This window comes from Acanthaster planci, linkage group LG09 (genome assembly GCF_054643075.1).
Source record: "Acanthaster planci isolate LZ-2023a linkage group LG09, COTS_SCS, whole genome shotgun sequence".
NCBI lineage: Eukaryota > Metazoa > Echinodermata > Asteroidea > Valvatida > Acanthasteridae > Acanthaster > Acanthaster planci.
This window is the reverse complement of record NC_141785.1, coordinates 19157853-19181245: the sequence shown is the minus strand read 5'-3', so window position 1 is coordinate 19181245 and position 23393 is coordinate 19157853. Positions and strand designations below refer to the sequence as shown.

The window sequence follows — 23393 nt, the reverse complement described above, 5'->3', positions numbered from 1 at the left end:
CAAAAGAGACCAGCGTCAGCAGGGACCTGAGATAACATACAAACAGAGCATTGGCTCAAGGCAGACCAGTAAATACCAGCATTGTACGAAGGCACTTGTTGGCAATAAGGAAGCCAGCTTCTGTGTCTAGGAGGATGTTGTAATGGCCTCTGTATGACATCAGAGGAAATCGACGGACCAACTGTTCTGTGGTCAGATCTTGGAATGGCAGCCGATGCCTCACCAGGTTGTCTCGTAACTGGTGGAAGGCTGCCACGTTCTCGTTATTGATCACCAACAGTCCAGTTCTTCTGTTGAAAGAGGCCCCCAAAAATGAAGCTGGGCTAAGCTGACCTTTGAATTAACCCCACAGCTGTCATGTGACTGAAGCCCATGTAAGGCCTACACTGGATTTGACCATTTCACTTGAGCATTGCAGGAACTTGGGAAGTGTTCCAACCCCCCATAGCATTACTTAGTTTTGCCTGCAAAATTACAAGGGGAATGGGGGTACATGTCATTATTTTTGGAGTCTGGGAATCACATTATCCTAACACTCCTGTAAATTTATTGATGGCACCCCCCCCCATTTAAAAGGGTCTTGTGTGATGCCTGTGGTGTGCCATACCATACACACACGATAAACCCTGAGGCTGGCAAAAACAGGTTAGCAAGTTCACTACATTTTCTGCAAACCTGTACCACAGGCCGACGTGAAAGCAAAGCCAATTTGACATCACAAAAGAGTTGCAACAGAAATTTGCTCAAGTTAACACGCGTTCAACTTAATGCAAGTTTGAGGTGCGAATATTGTGTTTGTGTTTGCTTTTAGGCCATATCAACTAGCTTCTACTCATGTCAGAATATAACACTTGGGATGAAATAAATTAAAGGTTAATAAGTAACCAAAAGTTTTATTCCAATAGTTAACTTACTTGTGTAGCGTTGTCTTCGTTTCCTGCTCAAGTTCCTCCCACATCTGCCAGATCTCCTGCACCATCTTAGCGTGATGTTCCTCGATGTAAGCATTGCGATACATACGTGACGGCCCCGCTGAGCTGCCCCGGGTATGTGGGAAGGAAAACTGCTCCAGTAGAAGAGTCCGGTAGCCCTGTCGGACCAGGTGAAGGGCTGTGCCTAACCCTATGGCACCCCCACCCACCACGATACAGTCATACACGCCCCTCTCTCCACTGTGCCGATCCGTTAGCAGCTTGGCCATATTGCACACCTGAAAAGGTTTGCAGCGAAAAGTATAATAACCTTTGATACCACTTCAAACAACTTTGTTGGACTTTGACCGCGCTATATTGCCGGACGTCTCCACAGGAGTCAACATTAAAGAGAGGACCACGGAACACAGCATGGAATAATAACATGGACAGACCTACTTTCCTCTTTTTAATAAGGATGGGAACTTGAAGTCCTGTAGAGTATCCATCTTCAATAGACATCCCTTCAGATTCTAAAACTTTCTGTAACTACAACATAATATTCCTGAAGTTGTAAATCAGTTTTAAACCGTTGTAGCATCAAATCTAATGACCTTGCAGCAGGCAACTACATAAGGCAAAAGGGCTTTTTGTTTCATTGTTTAGTCATTTATTTGTCAAGTAAAATCTTTTGTTTCATTAAATATCCATTTATTTTTCACATGAAATTTATGAATATGTAATTGTAAGTCATCTAGTACAAAAAAGTAATATTTAAATGAAACAGAAATCACTTCTTGTGATTAATTTATATCAAATGTGTAACTTTGTGCACAATCATTGATACTGCCCAGAACACAAGAAAGTAGGCCTATGTGTAGGCCTTTTTTTTAACAAATATGGCAAGAAATACAAATAAATGTGTACTTTACATACCTTTTCCTTAACTAAACAGAGGAAACCACTGAATTCGGAATTTAGTATAAGGAATTAGGCAAATTTAGTAAAAATTTGAAAAAGGAGTTCTAGCGCCCAAGATAGTGGGTCTATGATAAAGTTTAGAGTTGCCCACTAAAGAGTGCCAGGCCATGATTGTATTTGTAGCACTTGTCGATAATCTTCCTTACCGGAGTCCGGGTTAAGTGGCCAGCAGGTGAGTCTTCAACTTTAAGTTGGACGCGAGGGCGGGGCACAGACACATACAAAGACAAGACGCTGACTGCGCGGGTGCTGTTCGTGGACAGCTAGCTGTGGGCAGCCCAGTAGACGCCCAGCCGCCTCACACTTTAGTGATTTTATTCACTGCTCACTACACCCCTCCCCGTTGCATTTTTTTTCGTCGGAGATTCTGGTTTCTTCTGTTTTCATCTTTTTCTTCCTCCTTTCGTTCTCCGATTATCTTTAAAATCCTATTTTTCTTTTATTCGGGCCCGTCAGAGAGTTTAAAAAAAGGTGTGTGGGGGGCACCAGTGTTTTCTATCCTCCGTCAGGTGATTGACTTTTCCGAAGCCACGGTGTGGGAATCAGGACCCGCCCCAGGGCCCCGGAAAATTGAGGAGTCTAGCTGCTCTCTGGTGCAATTTTGGGGACTTTCCAGCCCACTTGCTTCTGTAATTTGCCCTTAAATCTGCTTGCATTTACAAAGTGAAATAAAGACAAGAATTTTCAGTAAAACCGTAGACGTACCATACGTATACTATACCATACAACTTACAAAGTCGTTTCATAGGTACATATGCAATACATGTACACGCCACATTCAGCAAAAGGAAACCGCACACGTTTCGTGCATGTGACCTTTGGCCAGTAGAGTTTATGTTGATGACAGTTACATTAGTTGAATTAATGTAACATTGATTCCTAGATCCTCAGCACTGACCTAAAAAAAGAAAACAAACCAAAAACAAACAAACAAACATGGAAAAATATGTGAGTTTGCTAGCCTTACAGGATTGTAGGTCAACTCGCCCCCTGGCCGACTCGCCCCTAGCCAACTCGCCCCCCGACCGACTCGCCCCCTAGCCAACTCGCCCCCTAAGTTTGCCAAGCACGTATGGCTGGCCCATCCACCGTTTAATAAAAAACACAGTCAGTCAGAGATGGAATCGGTGATTGCTGCCCTTAAAAATAGGTTCTGGGTTAAGTTATAATTATTGTAGTCAGGTATAACTAGATAGGGAAACACCAAAAGGAAACTGACAAGATTAGAATGTCTTCTGAACTACATCACATCGTTTAATTAAAAAAAGCTTTTAAAAAGCTACCGGAAGAATATACATTAAGTTACCAGTAAAGAAATTAAAACACTCTCAAAGATATTCAATTCCAAAACAGGAAGAAAAATACGAATATCACGAGTTAAAATCACTCCCAAAAATATTACGAAAATAAATTTAAACATTTTGGGTCGACTCTGCCAGCGCTTATCTGAACTGGGTACATAACAACAGAACTGGTTATCGGGTCACTTCAAGAAGATTAGCCTAGGCCTACTTGTCATCTGGTGCCCGTTACTAATAAACAAAATAAAAAACACTCTCAAAGATATTCAATTCCAAAAAGGAAGAAAAATTACGCACATGAAAAAAATTAATACATGTATATATCCTGAATGGGAAAACCAAATTCCTTTTGGTTACTCGTGTTACACCTTTTGCATTCAATTTCATTTGAAGCAAGATATGGGACGGAGAGAACCCCCCCCCCGCCTTTGTGTGGGTCATTGTTTGATCGGGATCTCCGGAATTCTTTACAGACTTCTAGGGGGGATGTGTTAGGTAACAATAGTCTACAGTGTGTATGGGGATTGGACAGGTAAGGGGGGTACCCCTCCGTCTCATCTTGCCTGGTATTCAGTTTTGTCATCTAACGTATCGCAAGATATGTTGGTCATTCCATGAAGTTCGGGAACTATTTTATGTATAAAATAGAGCGGATCATTGGTTAACTCAAGCGATTCCAGAAGCTGGCACCCTATTTTATAAGTACTTAATTTTAACAACCACTGAAAAGCATGCAATCAAAAACCCAGCATTGAACCAAGAACATAATGGTCGAACTATTCTCAGAACGTCTGTAGGCCTAACCATAACCCCCTTGGATGTGTGTAAATTCATATTAAAATTGGGGGATTGAGAAAGGTTACTGTGGGTAACATTCAACACCGGCCGGCAAATCACGGTCTTCCAAAAATAGTTGAACCTTGTTGGTCTCGTTACCCATTCTATTGATTCACCGCCAATGCATTGATTGAGACAGTTCATCACCTTTTGCTGCTTGGCGGACCAAACAAGGGAGGCCGACTGAGGAAGCCGACTGAAGAAGTCGGCTGCATCGTGTCACTCCGTTTAATCCCTCATTATGCGATTTTTCAATAAGCGAAGAGTGACTGGGTGACTGACACATTCGGTAAAGCTTTGTGGAAAATTCTCGCTGAGTTGAAAAGCACATCAAAAGTCACACATTAATGTGCCATCACCCTATTCCACCCTGCATTAACCTAATTCTGCCCTTGCTATTGGCGCTTATTTGCACCCCTGCAGGGAATATTGAGTGGAGTAATCTGTAGCGTGTTAAAGGGTAAAATAAAACTTATATGAAAACACGGCCCCAAATGGGCCCCATGTTGCCATATGAAACAACAGGTGTAATTTTTGGTTTTCGATTTCGCCTTTTTTTCCTTCTTTCCCCCCCCCCTCTTTTTTTTGACGCCCCCAAATGTGGCACCCGGGGCTCATGTCCCCCTTGCTACCCTCCGTAGATACGCCACTATTTCTATCTGCCATGATCTGCCCACTGCGTCCTTTCTGCAGACCTCGGTTACATACCCAAATATAAATGGAACGGAGGGTTCGAAGTTGTTGATCCTGAGGGTATGTTGGATGTACAAATAACCTAATCAGACAGTGGACGTAGGAAGCATTTGAATAAGTAAGCGATTAGTGGTGATGTCCAAATATCCATTACCGTCCGTGAGTCGTTCGTCCGTAAGAAGCATTTTTTTAAATACATTGGGCCGGCCATATTTGCTTGATGTTCCTAGGGGGCGAGTCGGTCAGGGGGCGAGTCGGTCAGGGGGAGAGTCGGCCATGGGGCGAGTTGGTAAGAGGCGAGTCGGTCAGGGGGCGAGTTTACGAGGGGGCGAGTTGGAAAGGGGCGAGTCGGTCAGGGGGCGAGTTGACCTGACACCCATTATAGTTATACGTGTATGAGAAACATAAGCCTGTTATTGCGCTCGAACTGCAGAAACATAACCCGCGAGTATGGAACGCCAAAGAGGCAAAAAACTGGGAGGCAACACATCGATCGTTCTTCAACATCGATCGATCGTTCCCCTACATCGATCGATCGTTCCCCTACATCGATCGATCGTTCCCCTACACCGATCGATCGTTCCCCTACATCGATCGATCGTTCTTCTACATCGATCGATCGATCTCTTTTGATCGATGAAGGAAGAGCGATGAAAAAAGATCGATGAAGAAAGAGTGATGAAAAAAGATCGACGAAGAAAGACCGATGAAGAAAGACCGATGACGAAAGACCGATGACGAAAGACCGATGACGAAAGACTGATGACGAAAGACCGATGAAGAAAGACCGATGACGAAAGACCGATGACGAAAGACCGGTGACGAAAGACCGATGAAGAAAGACCGATGAAGAAAGACCGATGAAGAAAGACCGATGAAGAAAGACCGATGACGAAAGACCGATGAAGAAAGACCGATGACGAAAGACCGATGAAGAAAGACCGATGACGAAAGACCGATGACGAAAGACCGATGACGAAAGACCGATGACGAAAGACCGATGAAGAAAGACCGATGACGAAAGACCGATGACGAAAGACCGATGACGAAAGACCGATGAAGAAAGAGCGATGAAGAAAGAGCGATGAAGAAAGACCAATGAAGAAAGACCGATGACGAAAGACCGATGAAGAAAGACCGATGACGAAAGACCGATGAAGAAAGAGCGATGAAGAAAGAGCGATGAAGAAAGACCAATGAAGAAAGACCGATGACGAAAGACCGATGAAGAAAGACCGATGACGAAAGACCGATGAAGCTACATCGATGCCAACGTTACGTAACCTCTTCCAGCACCAAATAACACGTGTTCCCTGTAACCATAGCCCACCACCACACACAGCCACCTGTGTTCACTACCCGGAAGTCTGGTCCTGAGCTAATTGAGTCAATTGAGTTGTCAGATGGGTGTTTATATCTAGTTTCCTTGTCATGAAACCAATGAGAATATTTTCCCCTGGATGACATGCCAGTTCATTATGGGTCGCTCCCTAGCCACTGTATGGGCACCCATATGCAGCTAGGTATGAGACGGAGAGAACCCCCCCTGCTTTGTGTTGGTCATTGTCTCGCAGGAATCTGGTTAATTCCTTTCAGACATCTTGGGGGATGTGTTAAGTAACAATAGTCTGGAATGTGTATAGGGATTGGACATGTTGGGGGGTACCCCTCGGTCTCATTTCTTGCTGGGTATATGGGCACCTATTCTTACTCCTAATGACTCAAGTTTTATGAGTCTCTTTATAGATGGTCGTTAAGCGCAATTTGGTCCTTCGGTCATGGAGCGATTCCCACTCTAAGTCAGCAAGGATTTTGGTCACGGTAATACTAGATTCCCTGCTGTAATCTCCAACAGCAAACCGGGCAGCTCTCTTTTGAATTCTTTCTAACTTGTTCCCCTCCGAATTGTGTTGTGGATCCCAAATCCCAGAGCAGTATTCAAGTTTGGGTCTGATTAGCGATTTATAGGCTATAGACTTAGTGCTTTTGTTGCAGTAGTATAAATTCATCCTCAACAAACCCAGCATTTTTTCAGCCTTAGCAACAGTCTGATTGATATGTGTTGACCATTTCAAATCACTGCTAAGTTCAACACCTAGGTAGGGATGATGTCTCACCTCCTCGAGGGTGTGGAGACCCATCTTGTATTTCGTAATAACCAGCTTTCTTTTGTGTGTGACTCTCATGCTGAAACATTTGGAAGGATTGAAAGACATTTGCCAGCCTTTTTCAGTTGACTAATGCATCAAGGTCTGCTTGAAGTATATCTGAGTCCTCAAGTGTTTGCATCCTTTTATAGAGGATGCAGTCGTCCGCAAAAAGTCTAACCTTTGAGTGGACATTCGCCAGCAGATCATTTATATGTGCCAGAAAAAGCAAGGGTCCCAAGACAGTACTTCGGGGAACCCCTGACGTAACTTTAACTCTTTTTGAAGATACACCCTCCAGCGCAACCTGTTGGACGGTGACGATTTGTAAGGAAGGATTCGATCCATTTCAATGTGTTGTTCCTGATTCCCATGCGTAGGAGTCCATGCACGTAGTCAATCGTCAGCTTCTCATCAGAATTCTTGAGACATTCCTCTATTTCTTCAAAGCTCGCTTTTTTTATAAAGAAAGATTTTCAACGTCTCGCTGGACGAACTAATTTTGGTTTCACCGATACATTCACAATCACCGCCTCATGATCACTGATACCAGGAATCACCTTCGTACTTTCCACAAAGGATGGTGAGTTGGTGATAATCACAATAATTAGCGAATTGAATACTTTGTCCATGGAATGGAGGTTATGGGCCGATGACCTCAGGCGCTGGACCGCGATGTTTTTTCAAGTCCGGAGAAATCGAACTTGTGCAAAGGCTACTAGAAAATTTCCAGCTTTCTAAGGCAAGAAAGTCCAACATTAGGCCAAATTAACGAGAATAATCACTAGTCTCTAGATTTTATTATAGAGATCAGTGGAAAAAAATCCTGAAGGAGCGAAGACTAATGTTTAGCCTCCTCTCAAAACTGACTGTAAAGCTATAAAGGAGGCCAACAGTGGCAACACGCGTGCACATGACTGTTGTGTAATAAACAATATTGCTGCCAGGCTTGCACCAAACCTGTTCTAATTTGATATTTAAAAAAATCTTTCTGATTTCCCCATTTTTCATTATCAGTGCTGTGCAGTCTTTATTTTGGTGTTGTTAATTAAATGTACACCTGTACACGTGGATATGCAGATGTTGTCGGTGTAGATAGTGCCTTGAAAAAGACTAACCAGTACAAGTAAAGTCACATGACAGCAGACCGAAAGAAAGATGGCGGCTCACTTGAGGTAGGAAATAATGTCCAGGCCAAACTAAATGCTGCTGATATTACCATCATGACCATGATTACGTCACAGCAAGAATTCCTTATGGGGCCTCCACGATTCTGAAGTTGCATAAACACCAAAATAAGTTGTAAAATGTGACCTAGGCCTGAGTTTTTACATGTTTTGTAAACCCCAGAACTGTGCTGTCATGAACATGATGGCTGTGGTAGGGTCCGACGTCCGCCTCGCTACATAGGCATGATAGGCCTACCTACCACGAGGGAGCAGGGCGGACGTCGGACCCCACCGTTCGGGGGGTAGTCTTAGACTTAGTTAGACTAAGCATGCTAAGCCATGTAAGCTAGCCTAAGATAGGGAGCTCGACAGACGTGACAGAATTACCAGATCACGCTGTTTTATCCGCTACAGAGTACAGTCTAAGACCTGAGGACCAACAACTTGAACAAGACTAAGACTAGGCCTAGTACTTACTACAACTAGTAGTAGTTGTAAGAGTAACATTTCTTGATTTTAGGACAGCCACTGACCAGCAGCAGCATGACCAGTAACCAGGTCGGGGACCAAACCACAATCTAGCAACGTCCCTAGTTTTTCATACCTACGTCACTTGTTCGTGTGGTAATGATGTCATTATCAGGTGATGTGATGATATCATTTTCCCGTGAGATTTTGGGAAAATAACAAGATTTAAAATGACACCAGCTAACATGGCCGCCGTTACCATTACTGTTGGAGTCTATGGCAAAATTATTTCTGATCGCTATTTTGGAAATCACCACGGTAAGCATAATATTTGCCTTGGTGAATCAATGGAGATTTTTAATGGCAACATTTTCATGCATAAAGTAAACTTTTGGCAAAGCTTTATTTGTTCGTGTACAATTGATTTCTCCCGCGCACTGAATCAATACCTCCAGTGCAAAATCAACCAAAAAATTTCCTCCATTCACTTTTAAAGATACCAAATGAAAGGGAAGTTTCATTTGGATCTGGGTAGCATGTTTCCTATAGATTTGATTAGTCAGAGCAATTTGTTTTGAAGTTTTTGGCCGATAAAGAGATTGATGTCATCTACGAACTGCGATCTAAAAATAGCTCAAAATTACATCATCGTTGCAAAATTAAGTGGCATATTCATAATCTGGCGTTGTTGCTAGATTGTGTGTGGTTTGGTCCCTGACCTGGTAAGGTGTGTGTTTGTATCATGTGGTATAGTCACCAGGTCCCTAATTTCGCCACCTGTTGTCAAGTCTCATTGGTTTTCACATTAAGTGGCCAAATAAGGGACCTAGCAACTATATAACGTCATGGACGTTAATGTGCGTGTCCGTATAGTCGTCATGCCCCTTATTTTGCCACTTACTGTGAAAACCAATGAGATATGGCAACACACGTAGGCGGCAGAATTGACCTGGCGACTATCAAACATGCATGTTAATTTCAGTGCTTTTCGGGCAGATTTTCGTTAGCTTTTGCATCTTACACATTTCACAATGTTTGAACATTTTGAATATAGGCTGAACACATGTACCAACAAATCTTTCATGTCTGTAGTGTAGGCCTAGGACTTTTCCAAGACAGTGCATTGCATAACACAGCAGTTGGTGTCAATGGACATGATGGAATGGAATTTGTTTTGTTTGGTAATGAGGCTACATGTATGAATAAGCGCCAGGGTTTGGTGGTAAGTATGTGGTGTCTGGTTACTGAACTGTTGCCTCTTCACTGCAACGTTAACATCCACAGGTATACCTCATAGAACTATGGTCTCAGTGTTGTGCCTCTCTGATATCGGCGTTCAAGGTTACCACCTTCTGTAGTCCTGAAAAATTCTTCCGAACCTGATGGGTATTTAGTAAGGAACTGACAGTAATAGGGTCAATGTCAGTTGATTTCTATCCCTCAGAATTGGGGAGACATCAGCAAAATATCATTTTGCCTGTGTATTCTAACATCAAGAGAGTTCAAAACCAAGACATCACTTGACAGCGTGTGCACAAACCCAGTGAGACTGGTCTGGGAAAAAAAAAAAATATAAAAAGTACGCCCATAAAATGCTTCGATATTTGCTGTACTGAATATGGCTTTTAAGGACATTTTATTGCTTTCTGGTGGCTGATATATCACAGTAAGGAAACGTTAGTGATGTTCATGAATGGAATTCTTCCTAATAGTTCCTTTTGTGGGTAAAAACACTAGCTTTTCAACATTTTGAAATAGAAGATGATGTACACAAACATCAGACTTAGAACTTGGCATCGTTTTCAAATAAAACGGTACAGGTTCAGGTTGCTTCTCTAGGTTGGGTCAGGTTTTCAGAAACGCAACTTTTTTGGTCAGGCCTGGTTTTGTTTTAAATATTTACATCAAAAATAATCCCATTCCTCCAGTCAGTTGTCCTGGAAAGAATGCCTCGGATGTTAATTACTTCTGCATGTTTCCGTCTCCAGGCCAGGTGACCGGACGTTCTTCATCCATGATCACTCAGTCACAAAGAAAGAATATGATGACCCCAAGAATGCGATTATTTACTACTATCCACAGCATGTAAGTTGTTTGATGACCCTTGCACCCTCATTCCATGCAGGTCCTTTGTAAAAACCTCCCTAAGGACTGCCAAATGCTTAATTGAATTGGAAGATCAGAATGCACGCACTCCACTTTCGAATGGCATTGAGCCCATGGAAAGTGAAATCAGCTGGACTATCTTGATCCTGCAGCAAAAAAAAGGAGGAAAAAAGAGGAAATAAAACTGTCTGCAGTTCCTCTGAACACAATGGAATATTTAAGTTGCTTACACGTTGTCTTCTACTTTTCATATTCCTTCCATTGTCCTGTAGAGTTTACCAAAGTTAACTTCTCCATTCAATCAAACAAGACCAATCTGAGGAGACACCAATACCCTGTCGGTACGACACTCTCACACTGCGGTACCTCACTGGTCAAAGACCACCAATGTACAAGTCTGGTGCCACTACACTATTGGCTTCTCATTGTAGTCACTGGAAAGAGGGAGCAATCCAAAGTAGAAACTATCAAAAGGAGCAAAATTGGACTTTTCAACAAAAAAAACCCATGATCTGAAAGGATACCATTTAATCAATATTCTTTGTATTTTTCCAACAGACTCCGATTGATATCCAGTGCATTTTCTGTAGCCAGCTGATGGGCATGGTTAACTGTATGAGGTCAATCTCAGGGACGCCTCCTAAATTATACAAACTACGCAAGCACAAAGTAGCCACCATACACGAGGGAAACTTCACAATGGTAACTAATTCCTTGTTTCAATTTTGAGAAAGATGAGGTCCATTATGTTATTGTTATTGATTTGACCCGGACAACATAAAAATGACAAGGTAGAATAAAAAGAGAAACTCAACAGCAATAGCACTCAAAATAAAAGAAATAAATAGAACCCTAAACAAAAGAACTTTACATTAATTCTGAAACCTATGCAGGATAAGGAGCCTTTATTAAATACCAGAAATACGTGTAATGAAAAAAAAAGAGTACACAGTATTATACAAATAAAATATATGGGTTGAGGAAAGCCAAATCTAACTTTGTAAGTATTACCCACGGATATGCACTTCCTCACATTATTAACAAGGACAAACAAACCTAGAGAAAACAAAAAAAAATATGTACATCTTTCAAACTGAACAAAATACAGTTCAATTTAAATTCATGAGTTCAGGTTGGGAAATGACACCTGCGGGAAATCCTGCGCATATCCTGTTTTTTAAACAAGGATGCAGTGTTTGGTGCTGTAGAGAATATTCTCCATGTTGACATTCCATTTGGTGCTTACTAATAAGCAGAAGGTGTAAGCAGCAAACGGCGTTATTACTTCAAAAACGGAATTTGTTCAAGTTAGAATGGACAGCAGATATCATGTGCAAGCGTTACAACACCTGGAGAGTGAAAAGGATTTGAGATTTTCACAAATGAGTGTGAAATGTGTGCACTTGTTCACTTGTGATTTTTCTTTTCTTCTCTAGGCGCTTGCCTGTAAGCTACGGACTCCCGACTCTGCCATCATTCGGAAGCTGGAAAACCTGTACAAAGTGTTTACTTTCTACCATTGCTCGATAACGAGAGTTCAACAGGTGCATAGGAAGGTGTTTGGGGTGCTTGTCATGTTCCCAAGGGCAGATCAAGGATTGGGGCAGACTGGGCATGGTCTCATTTGGGCCTTTGTACACCTGTCTTTGAATGAACCTAGATGAGCCATTGCTTTCACCCCATAGCTGTTTCAGGAGTAAAGATGGCTGTTGCTAGCCTCTTTTGTTAGTGGTCTAGCTGCCAACTTGCCCTGCAAGGAGTTTTCCTCGCTCCTTGTCATTTTATTGTGCCTGATTTTCTCTAATTACACGAGCACCATGCCGTAAACTAATCAGGAACAAACAAAATGACACCTGAAGGATTTTCTGGAGTGGAGGAAAGGTGGTGACTTCATCTAGAGTCTTGAGAATTCTGTCTTTAATGAAATTAACCAGAAAAGTAGGTAAAATTGCCCCCAATTTTTTTTGTCTAACCAGTTTTTGCCCATACTTCACCCCCTGTGTGCCAGGAATGCTTTTATTGTCCATATTCTGAATTCTTTCTGTTGTTGATTTTTGTTAATTTTGAAAGGCAGATACATGAAGAAGTTACGAATTTTGTTTTCTGGATTTTTGCCTTTTTTCCTCAGCTTTCCAGCAATAATGAAGCTTTTCTATCCAACATGGCTGCCATCTGGGACTTTTACGTTCCATATGTCCGTCGCTACGGCAACACAGTGCCAGCCGTGTTTGAACCCATTCAGCAAGTGAAGCTCCTTAAGGTAAATGAATATTTAGGATCGTAAGCAACAAAGACCCTACAAGTCCAAGAAAACTGATATTCTAGTTAATAGACCTGCATTTAGTAGTTGCTGCTGTGTTTAGGTAGTACATAAAAAAGTGGATTGCATTCCAACTTCATACCCAAGAATTCATGAAATTTTGAGAGTAAGGAAGTATGTTGAGATGGAAAAGTCAGCTCTTTTGTGTTTCAAACATCTGTGATCTTGATCTTGATGTTGGCTTCTGTTTCATTTTGTCCAGGGTGGGAACATCCTTTTCCTTAGATGCTCTCATCTTCTGCAGTGGCTGAAGGGTCAGCCATCGCTTCTTGCTGGCTGCATCCTGTACAGACGAAGGTATGATACTGGTCTTCAAGATCCAAAGGCATCTGTTTGATTCTGCCCAGTTCCCTGCATCTTTAAAAAGTCAAATCTGTCTGCTTAAAGATGTTTTTGCACCCGAAATAGACAATTCATAGTTATTCAACCTTTGATCACTAAGTGTTAGTTTGTATTACGTAGGTAATTAAGGGAAATTGTCTGGGCAAACTTCAGAAACAAATTGAAATATGCACGGGGATTGTACAAAGTGAGATCTTTGGACGTTAATTCTTAAGGAAACGTACATGTAGTTCGTAACCTACATCAGCCACAACACCCAATTTCGAACTTAAAGGGGAATTCCAGGAATCTGGGTGGAGTTTTCCTTTAAACAATTTTGAAGAATTTCAAGTATAAGTTGCAGCAAAGTCCTTTTTAAACCAAAGCATTTAGTTTGTTGACACTACTCAACTACATATTCATCTAATGTGCAGAATTGGCCCGCCCTCATTGTAATACTAATTAACCCTAACAGTCCTCAATCCTTCACCTGTTGGAGGACTGAGGAGTGTTAGGGTTAAGCTGTCATTGGTTGTCAAAGCTCCGATTTTAATTTCTATGCTTGAGTTGTCCTCTGATTGGTCCATTCATTTTGTTAACTTTGTACACAAGCCATGAGAGCTAAATGCGCAGTTAGTTGACCCGTCTTTACCACAAATTATTCAAGAATGTTGTTTTATTACAGACACTGCTCAACAACTGTGCTCGTTACTTTAATTTTGAACGTCAGCTTCTGATACCGGTATTTTCTCCTTTCTTTCCAGTGTGCTTTGTACTCAACTCTCTCCTGAGCTAACCTCTCACTTACTGCTGATTAAACCAAATCAACTTCATGTAAGTCTCTAAAAGATTTAGTCTTAGCTATTAGAAAAAGCTACGATCAATGTTTGAAGTAAGTTTAGTTTTTTAAGGGTTTATATTCAGTAAAATGGTATTCAAATAATGTCCGGTAAATTAATTTTAGTATGGCCTGGTTCCTTTGATTGATTAAAAGAAATGACCATTATCAGCTCGGTTGGTGGTAATTTGTACCTTTTCTAAATATGGATAAAAACTTTGTTCATTGTTAGTGATTCAATATTTCTCTGGCAGCATCCTTCCAAGTCTGTGACAGACACAGTTCTGCCATTTGGTGTCCGTATCCTGTCTGTGTACATTACTGAGCAACAGTACAGGCATTTGTCAACACCGCTGGAGCCCCTACCCAAGCCCCGCCCCTCAGTCCAAGCCAAACAACTTGAAGGCATCTTCTGTACGCCTCCTGCCTCCCCAACAGAGATGCCAAGCAGTGAGGACCAGTCCTCAAGCAGCCAGCCCACACTGAAGAGAACAAGGAGACTGTTCTCAAATTTCACAGGGATGCTAGAAGGGCCTGTCGTGGAGTCACTCTGGCCCTCCTCGTCCAAATTGGACAGTGTTGGCCAGAGGTCAGGGTCTTCCTTGGGAGACGCTGAGAGGGACAGAGGGAAGGTTGGATCTCCCAGTTTAATTCAAGATGGTAAGGATGATGTAGTAGTGCAGTTGGGGAGCAGTGACGATGTGGTGAGAATGCTACAGGGTGATCGAGATTCTCCAGACAAAGATTTGATGAGAATTGTTCCTCCTGGTGGCCTAATGGATTCAGATGCTCAAGAAACTAAAGATGTGCCAGCTAGTCAGCACAAGCACTCGGGCTTCCCTGATTCGTCAACTGAATCGCAGAAGTCACAAACTAGAACTCTGATGCTTGGAGAACCACCTGCCAACAATTACCTAGCTGCCGCGGAGGTACAAGCAAAAACGGATGTGGGACATGAAGAGATGGCCCTTTCCAATGGGACTGTTTGTACAGACGACGGAAAGCAAAGTTTAACCGAGAAAAGCAGATTGATAGAGAGGGTCTCGGAAACAGAGAAGCAGAAAGGCGTGTCATTAGAAAGAAAAGCAGACTCTGACAGTGCTCAAGATGTTCGAGCACAACCTACTGTCGATGCTAGAGATACATCAGTGGAGAGTTCGCGGGGGAGGGATCTCACGGAACAAATCTTGTCCAAGGGTCACGATCCACTTGGGCAGCCAAGCAAAGATCTGAAATCAACCTCAAATGCCTCCGAGCAGAAGAGTGAATCCCCGGAGTCCGGGATAGAAGACTGTCTCGCTCCGAGGAGCCATGACGACTTCAGTGGCTTGGGCAACATTAACGGTGAGAAAGATCAGGGGTTTGAAGAAGCAGTAGATGATGGACGTAGCAGGCATAACGAAACCGTGGATGTAATATCTGCCGGGGAAGCACCTCTTAGAGATGGAGAATGCCAAGATAGTGCTCTGTGCAAAGAGGAAAAACCAGCAGGTAATACAGCACCGCATGTCGTAGAGAAAGCTAAAAACACAATTAATGCAACGCGTGACCAACACTTGAATGACTACCACTTAGATGGATTGGAAACTTGTTCGGGTACTTACTGTGGCAGTGGAAATTTATCGTTGGTACTTTCTAGGCACGATACTGCTGCAATGCAGTCAAACACAAGACAAAGTGTCGCTAGACTAAACAATGAATTTGATACCGGTGGAGAGAAAATTCTGGCCAGTATTGCTGAAAAATCCATAAATAGCACAGAGCATGAACGGACCTCAGGTGCATCCCACAGAGACCAGAGCTTGCTCCTTGAAGTACCAGAGCCCGAAGGCGATATTCTTGAAAGTTCCAAACACAAGCAGGAAGAATATACTGCGGCAGACTTGGGGATGGGTGACTTGGAAGACATCAACTCCAATGTGAAACTCGAAGGGACAGAGTGTCTCACGACAGAGTCATCCTCAGGCACTGTAGATAATGGTGCCATCGGTGATGTGGAAGTGGAAGGCAAAGTGGAAGAGGTGGGGTTGTTGACATCACAGCAGAAAGCGGAAATAAGTTCAGATGAAGATGATAGAACTCTTCTGGCGTCAGATGAAGAGATTGAAGCCGTCAGTCTTAAAGGACAGCTATCCCTCAATACGGACAACAAATCTAACAGTGAAGGATCTCCGTACACAGCTGCCGCAGAAACAGTGAACAGTTTTCCCTGTACAGATGTAGATTCACCAAAAGAAAGTGAGAAGGAGACTTTGCAAGACCCTCCGACATCAGTAGAGGAATCAGAAAGTTTCACTGATGTACAGACATTTAAAGAAAAGCCTGCCGGTGAGACAGAATACAAAGGGACTGGTGTTGAAGAGCCAAGATGGGATAAGGAGTCTCTCACAATTTCTGAAGTCAGTGACCACAAGAAGATGGAATCAGAGAGGCAATTAAATGCTTCATCATCCCCAACCTGCCTCGGGATCAGGAATAAGGATGATAGTCCAAAGGAGGGTAATGAAAGGAGAGGAGATGCCGATGAGGAAATCAGAGATGCTAGACAGGTAGACATGGACAAGCCATCACAAGACCAAACCGCAGGCAAGGAACGTGAGATGCTCCTGAATATTTCATCATCTTCACCTGTGATTGGGACCGTGGGTGATGTTAGTCTGAAGGAGCATGGTGATGAAATGAGAGGATGTGCACCTGACCAACCTGACGGTGGCGGACAGGAAGCAGTAGGGGAACGATTAGAAGGAGATGCAGCAGAAAGACGGTCATCAATAGATGCAGATTTCTCTGCTATGGAGCGTGATACTGAGGTAATTATGGCCCTTCTAGTATGACCTAGGCACATATCATATTCAGGAAAATTAAAATTGAAGTCTACTTACAGAATTATAGTTTGGGTGTTGCTTTTAATAATTGAATTTCTGTCGTCCTTTGGTAGGCAATGCATGGCTTAGTCAATGTCAGCTTGTATGTCCAGGCCCACTCGGACACAACGTTGCTTTTCCTCGCTGAAAAGTCCATCACCAAGGAGAAAGAAACCTTGTTCCAGTTGGTAAGGAAAACAATTTCAAGTGTACTTATGTATTCAATTTTTGATAAATGAATTTTAGAGTTATTCTAGAAAAATAAAGAAGGTGGAACACCAAAATGACCATATATACCGTGTTATTTATTGAACTTTTTGGCTCCATGCCGTAAGTTGATGATTTCTTACTGTCTTGTCTTCAGGTGCTATAGTTTTGTTGCACCAGATGAACAGTGTATTTGAAGTGGTATTAAAAGACTTCAAATGTTTCAACATCTAGGGTTTTGGAGGTAGATTGGCCATCCAAAAACCATTATACAATGGATTTATCTCCTGAAAATCAACACGAGAGAAATAAGAGGCGATTTTTTCCTCAACCAACTGGGCCGATTTTGGAAACACACGAGGTCAAATTTTGTGTTTTTTATGTTGGGTTGATGACGTCATGGGGGAGAAAGGCACGGCAGACGTGATGACGTCATGGGGGAGAAAGGCACGGCAGACGTGCATGAAGCATGCATGAAGATTCTTGTAATCTGGCATCGATGCGGCACCAGAATGCATTAAAATAAGTCTTGATGACGTGTAGAAAATGCAAAATATTATACATTAATGTCTAAGATGTATAAACTTAAAATCTTAGTTTTAGCTGGTCAAAATAATTGTGAGATTTGTTCCGAAATGGAGTACGCGACATTAAAGGTGGAGAGTGCACCTGTGTTCACGTGCAGTGTGGCAACAGACTATTTATATAATAAGGCGGTCAGTGTAGGAGTCAGTACCCAGACCAGAATCTGGGGCTGAATCGCGGGGGCTACATGTACCTGTAATGTGCGCAAACATGCAGCGTTAGTCTAAGAAGACTAGCGTGCAGGCTTGTTTATTGCCAAGCCTACAATGTTCAATGTGTCAGTGGAAAAGAGATAAACACATATAGGTTTCTTCTCGTGAAAGTGAGTAGATTAAGTTCCTATGAAAGTAACCATTTACTTGTCGATGAATGAGGACGCCGGCAAGCAACCTGGCAGTGTTGCGAGGCTCAGTGCTGTGGCGGTGCCGAACACAAAACTGGCGATGGTCCAGCAGCGCAGCACTGTACATGTACGTACATGTACACCATACTGGCAGATACAATACAACACACATCGTCGGCGAGGCTTACGTGTTGCTTTTCTCAGTTCAGAGTGCTTTTGCAGACGCTAGATATTTGTCGAGGCAAAAGATGGTCTTGTCACCTTTTGCTTGAAGGTTATAATTGGGGAAAGAAGGTTTTCTCTTTCCTACTTCTTTAATGTTATTACCTTTGAAGTCAGTACAGTTATTTCATTTGACCCTAGTCTTGTTTTTCTTTCCTATTTGATAGTGGCAGTCTGTCCTCAGAGAACTCGGGGAGCTGGAACTGCAGCTGAAAAATGTAGTGAGACCTGAGCAAGAATTGGTGAGTACTAAACTGAGTAAGTTATGTTGAGTGGAGTGGATTATGGTGAGGGTTAGTGAATGCCACATGGCGAGTACCAGGGCTACACTAATGAGATGTATATGGTGAGTAGTGATGACATAGTGAGTACTTCTGAGTGGGTCCTTGTGAATACTAGCGAATGACTCATGGTGAGTACATGTACTGAGTTAGGCAGCTACTATTGATTGACTCACGGTGAGTGATAGTAAACTGTGTGGTTAAACAGGCTGAGTTTGAGAAAAATGATAATGCAATCAGTGATTGGGTATCATGGTTGAGAGATGAGTAAAGATGAAATTCTCCTTAAACAGAGAGATAAAGAATGAGCTGAAATGTGAGCTTTTATAGGTCATAATTTGAATTGTAGGGAACAGTCTTTAAGAAAAATCTTAAGACCTTCCTTTTCAGTCAGCCTTTTTATTAATCCTTTGCCTTTCTGTTGTTTTATGGTCTTTCTGTTGTTTTATTGTCTTTTTTTCCTTTGATGTACAGCTCTTTAATCCATATTAAAGGCACTCTATAAATACCTCCATTATTATTATAATTATAAATATCAAAGCCGGCCATTGAGTATTGATGGGAGACGAGGGACAGGTGTAATGATGTTAATATATTCACCTGGTTTTTTTTTTCAGGATTGCAAAGGGGCGTACAACTTCATTCACTATGACAGTCACCAACAGTCTTTAGAAGGTGAGAGGTAAATTTGTTGAAAGAAAAATGCCCCCCAAAATAGAAACATTGCGAACCGAGTCTGTAATTGGAATGTTGAAGGACATTGCCCACCATTACAGAATTTCAAAGGATCCGAGAAATGAATTTTTCTTAGAATCACTTTTTGTGTATCTCTGTATTCTTTGTCCACATTTGAAGACTGTTTGACATCTTTTTTGAGTTATGTGAACTGAATGGTGCACTTTTTGAAAAATTAAAAATTGACCAAGCATTTCTGGACAAGTGGGGGCGCTTTTGCTTCGATGTAAATCCAGGAAGACATGGTTCAGGTTGCATGTTTTCATGTTCAAATTGTGAACCCCAAATTTGCTATCTGGGAACACTTCTGTTAAAGGGATTTTTGCCAGATGATTGCCATATACTTACACAGCAATAAATTGCCAAAGAAAGTAAAATCTGCCATAGCAGTGGTTGAAAAAATCTAGAAATTTTCTTTGCACAAATCAGTGCAACATTGAGATTCAGTGCATTGGATGACATCATAGTTCTGCTCATCAATATGCAAATAGCATTAGCATAAAACTAGAAAAGCATCAAATTATGGGTTAAAATTGCAAAACAAAAATTTAAAATCAGGTTAATTGAAACCCAAAGATGCAATCTCAAGGGTTTTTAGTAAAAGTTATAAAAATATTCCTACTTCCTGGTTCCTTTAAATTTAAATGAATATTTTTCTCCTCCAAATAATTTTTTATGCAGAAGACAGATCTTCAGAGTTGCCAACCAAATGAATTCATTCCATGAATAATTCTGTTAAACTTGAAGTTTACCTGTTCCATCAATTGTTCCTTTCGCCGCCTTCCTCAGGAAGTATCACCAACCCTGTCAACCAGGCTGAGTCCGTCTTTTGTCGAGGCACCGAGCAGATTCACGAGCAATTCCTGAGTGATGAAACACTGACGGATGTCACACTGCGGTAAGAGCACTCCCAACCTACCCCGTCCATCGACATTCAGAGCAAACGTAACTTCATTTTTTTTTAAAGTCCTGTAAACAGGTTTTAAAGGAATCCTTTGATGTCAGACCCTACACAGCTCGGAAAGTACAAAGTGTTCAAGGGGATGTTATGGTGAACTCTCTTGCCATGGTAACTCAAACCCTCCCAAACCCTTCAAAATCTTCTGGAATTTATTTTGTTAAAGATATTTCAGGATTGAAATGATTGAGCCCATTTTGTGTTACAGTTCACAGCGTTTGATGACCATTTGAAGTTTTATAGTGCAAAGGCTCCTGTTTATATCTTGCAAAGTGAAGGGTTTGCAGGATTTAGGAAGTTCTTTGGCAAGAAATGGCCAGAGGATTATGTCTTCTAGCTTTAAAAGATTTCACTTTGGAATTGTTTGGGTTTTCAGCAATCACCAGACAGTTATACACGGCCACCAGAACGGTTGCCACCAGACTTTCTACCACAAGAACTGCAAGCCCATCCCGAGCCCGGGCATCCCCTCCAGAGATGACGCCGGATTCTACATCCAGCACAGTAGCAAGGAAGCAATCAAAGAACACAGCATCAACCTGCTGTAAGTTGTTGGTTGAACATTCTGTGATAATTGATTGAATACACCTATTGTAAGGCTGCTAACAGCGAGCAAGAATTGTGCATGAAACCTACCTGCCGACCATTCCAATTTGACTAGAATTATCCCGATTTTTAAGTTTACAGCCCACAAAAAAATATCAGATTAGTCCAGTTTCCATGAAAGGGCAAAAAATAAGTAAATAAGTCTTGGCAAAGGAGGTGCTATTTTGAGAAAAATGAGTGCTGTTTGCTATGTTTTCTACTGAAATAGTTTTTTTTCCCTTGGAAACTAGTTTTAGACATGGGCTTACTCCCAAAGGCACATAACCTACATGACATCAATGTTGCTTTGATAAAAACCAACCAAATTGTTCTTTCATTACCAGAACCTAGTTACAGACAAAATGTTTTCGGCACTCTCTAAGGACTGAACTTAAAAATGTTGAGCGAATTAATTGTGGATCGACAGCATGATATAACCTGAAATAGTGGAGTCTCACACCTAATGAAAGTTGGTGGCCCTGCTGTCAACTTAAGATCTGCAAGGATACAGATGGAAGTGGTATACCTTCCCGCTCCAAGGCTATTCAACTCCGACTTCCCTGAAAATCTGTGGAAATTTTCAAAACTTGAAGTATTTCTGATGGATGTCGGACTCCACAGGTTAGCCACTCTTGCTTTATGTTTTGGTTGATGTTCCACTTCTGTTCGAGTATGGGGAAAATGCTGTCTTATTTCTGAAGTGTAAGATTATACAGGATTCAGGAACATTCCAAGCAAATGTTCCAGAGTGTCTTGGACCATATGACCAGAAAGGATGACCAACATCCAAATATTTCTTGTCCATATTCCGCGTAGCTCTCACTTTTCCACCGTTAGTTAAAGTCAGCAACGGTGAGAATTTAAAAAAAACCTTACCTTGCATCAAAAAGGACAATTTTTTTTATACCCAGCAAGAAATGAGACCGAGGGGTACCCCCCCAACATGTCCAATCCCTATACACATTCCAGACTATTGTTAATTAACACATCCCCCAAGATGTCTGAAAGGAATTCCCCAGATTCCTGCGAGACAATGACCAACACAAAGCAGGGGGGGTTCTCTCCATCTCATACCTTGCTGCATATGTTCCCCCCCAAGATGTCTGAAAGGAATTCCCCAGATTCCTGGGAGACCCTGACCAACACAAAGCAGGGGGGGTTCTCTCCATCTCATACCTTGCTGCATATGATTTTTTTTCCCCCTTCAACTCGGCAAACCTCATGCATTCCCCTTGTGTCCTCACATTCCTTCCTGGATTTACCCTTGACACATTCTTGCACAGAAATGGATGGTCACTTTCATAACTGTATCCTGTGTGAAACTTCAACCTAATCATTAATATGAGTTTGAAAATACTCTCTTTTTGTTTAACATTATGAAATATTTTACCTGACAATTAAGTTTTAGACAACCTGACAATTATGTTTCAGTGTTCATACCTACTGAAAGTTTTGATTCTATTTTTATACATAACTATACAAACTATATCAGATTTTATGTGCGACTATTTTTTCGAATTTGTAGAAACCTAAGCTATCATTTGGTTTAGATGTTTTTTTCTCACAAATCATGAGAACATGGCTGTGCTTTTTAAAATGTCATTTAAGCCATCCAGAGTTTTAACTAGAAAATGATTTCAATACTCAGTGTTGCATTCTGTCTAACAAACTGGTTGAAAATCAATGGAATTTGCATTTTGATCAACGCATTAGTGACATTGAAATCAAGTTAACAATTGTAAATTTAGAAGTTGCAGTGCAGTGCACTCACTCCGTATAAATTGAAATTAGCTATGCAATATTAAGGAAATTTCACAAAGTGAACTTAACATCATGAAAGTCGAGGTCTTTTATAAGAACAAATGACATAAACTAGACCATTCTACCATACCACCTGTATGCAGTAACTTAAACTGAGTGTATAGCTAATTAAATGTTGTTTATATGTATGACAAATTAATTTGTCAAGATGCCATTCTCAGTAAAACATCTAAACTAAGAATATTACTTCATCAATGTCTTTGCCCCACTATGGAGTCCTCAGATGAGGGGTCACGTGACTGACCGAATATTAGAACTGCCCATGCCATTGATTTTTGGCACAACCATCCACCTTACTGGTTTTATATTGAATGTGGGTCAGTGCACTTTCGACCTCCATTGAAGTGTAACCTGCTACATTGTTGCAGAAATGACACCTACCAACCAGTTATTGACACTATCTTAGTAACACATCTTCAACTCGCGTATCCTGATTGCACGGTTGCCCCCAACAATGATGCTGCCTTAACAAACCTTGAGGATGAACTTTGTGTCAATTTCCATACCTCGTCTTTAGGATTCCATGACGGGTTGACTATATGCACTACCTGCCTTGCACATAAACATTAATTACCATCGGCCGTGATGACATACATGGAACATTAGAGGTTTTAATTGGGTTACATGTAGATAAAAAAAATGACTGATGAGCAATGTACTTTGGCTCGTGGCAGGTTGCAATAAATGATAGTCGAAAAGA

The 23393-nt window shown here is 41.6% G+C and overlaps 2 protein-coding genes across 7 annotated transcripts in view; one reads left to right on the top strand and one right to left on the bottom strand.

The window, feature by feature from the left end:
* The window catches only part of LOC110976575 (peroxisomal sarcosine oxidase-like), a 13489-nt gene extending 6086 nt beyond the window's left edge, over positions 1 to 7403 (bottom strand). The window contains exons 1-3 of one of the 5 annotated variants that reach the window (XM_022229958.2): positions 6841 to 7403; positions 915 to 1210; positions 77 to 290 (exon numbers count right to left, since the gene is read on the bottom strand). In XM_022229958.2, the coding sequence (XP_022085650.2) occupies positions 77 to 290; positions 915 to 1210; positions 6841 to 6939 (609 nt within the window). In that variant the 5' untranslated portion in view covers positions 6940 to 7403. The other 4 variants (XM_087140718.1, XM_022229959.2, XM_022229962.2 and 1 more) reach the window with 4 other exon arrangements.
* Positions 7373 to 23393, top strand: LOC110976574 (uncharacterized). Of its 2 annotated transcripts, none has more exons than XM_087140717.1 (13): positions 7373 to 7453; positions 10496 to 10592; positions 11172 to 11315; positions 12050 to 12157; positions 12742 to 12873; positions 13136 to 13230; positions 14019 to 14088; positions 14347 to 16902; positions 17031 to 17144; positions 18481 to 18555; positions 19212 to 19269; positions 20119 to 20227; positions 20664 to 23393. In XM_087140717.1, the coding sequence occupies exons 1-13, from the start codon at positions 7407 to 7409 to the stop codon at positions 20833 to 20835; spliced, it is 3777 nt and encodes a 1258-aa protein (XP_086996843.1). In that variant the 5' UTR covers positions 7373 to 7406; the 3' UTR covers positions 20836 to 23393. The 2 variants fall into 2 exon arrangements, with proteins under 2 accessions (XP_086996843.1, XP_022085648.2); XM_022229956.2 differs by lacking the exon at positions 7373 to 7453 and adding an exon at positions 7898 to 8045.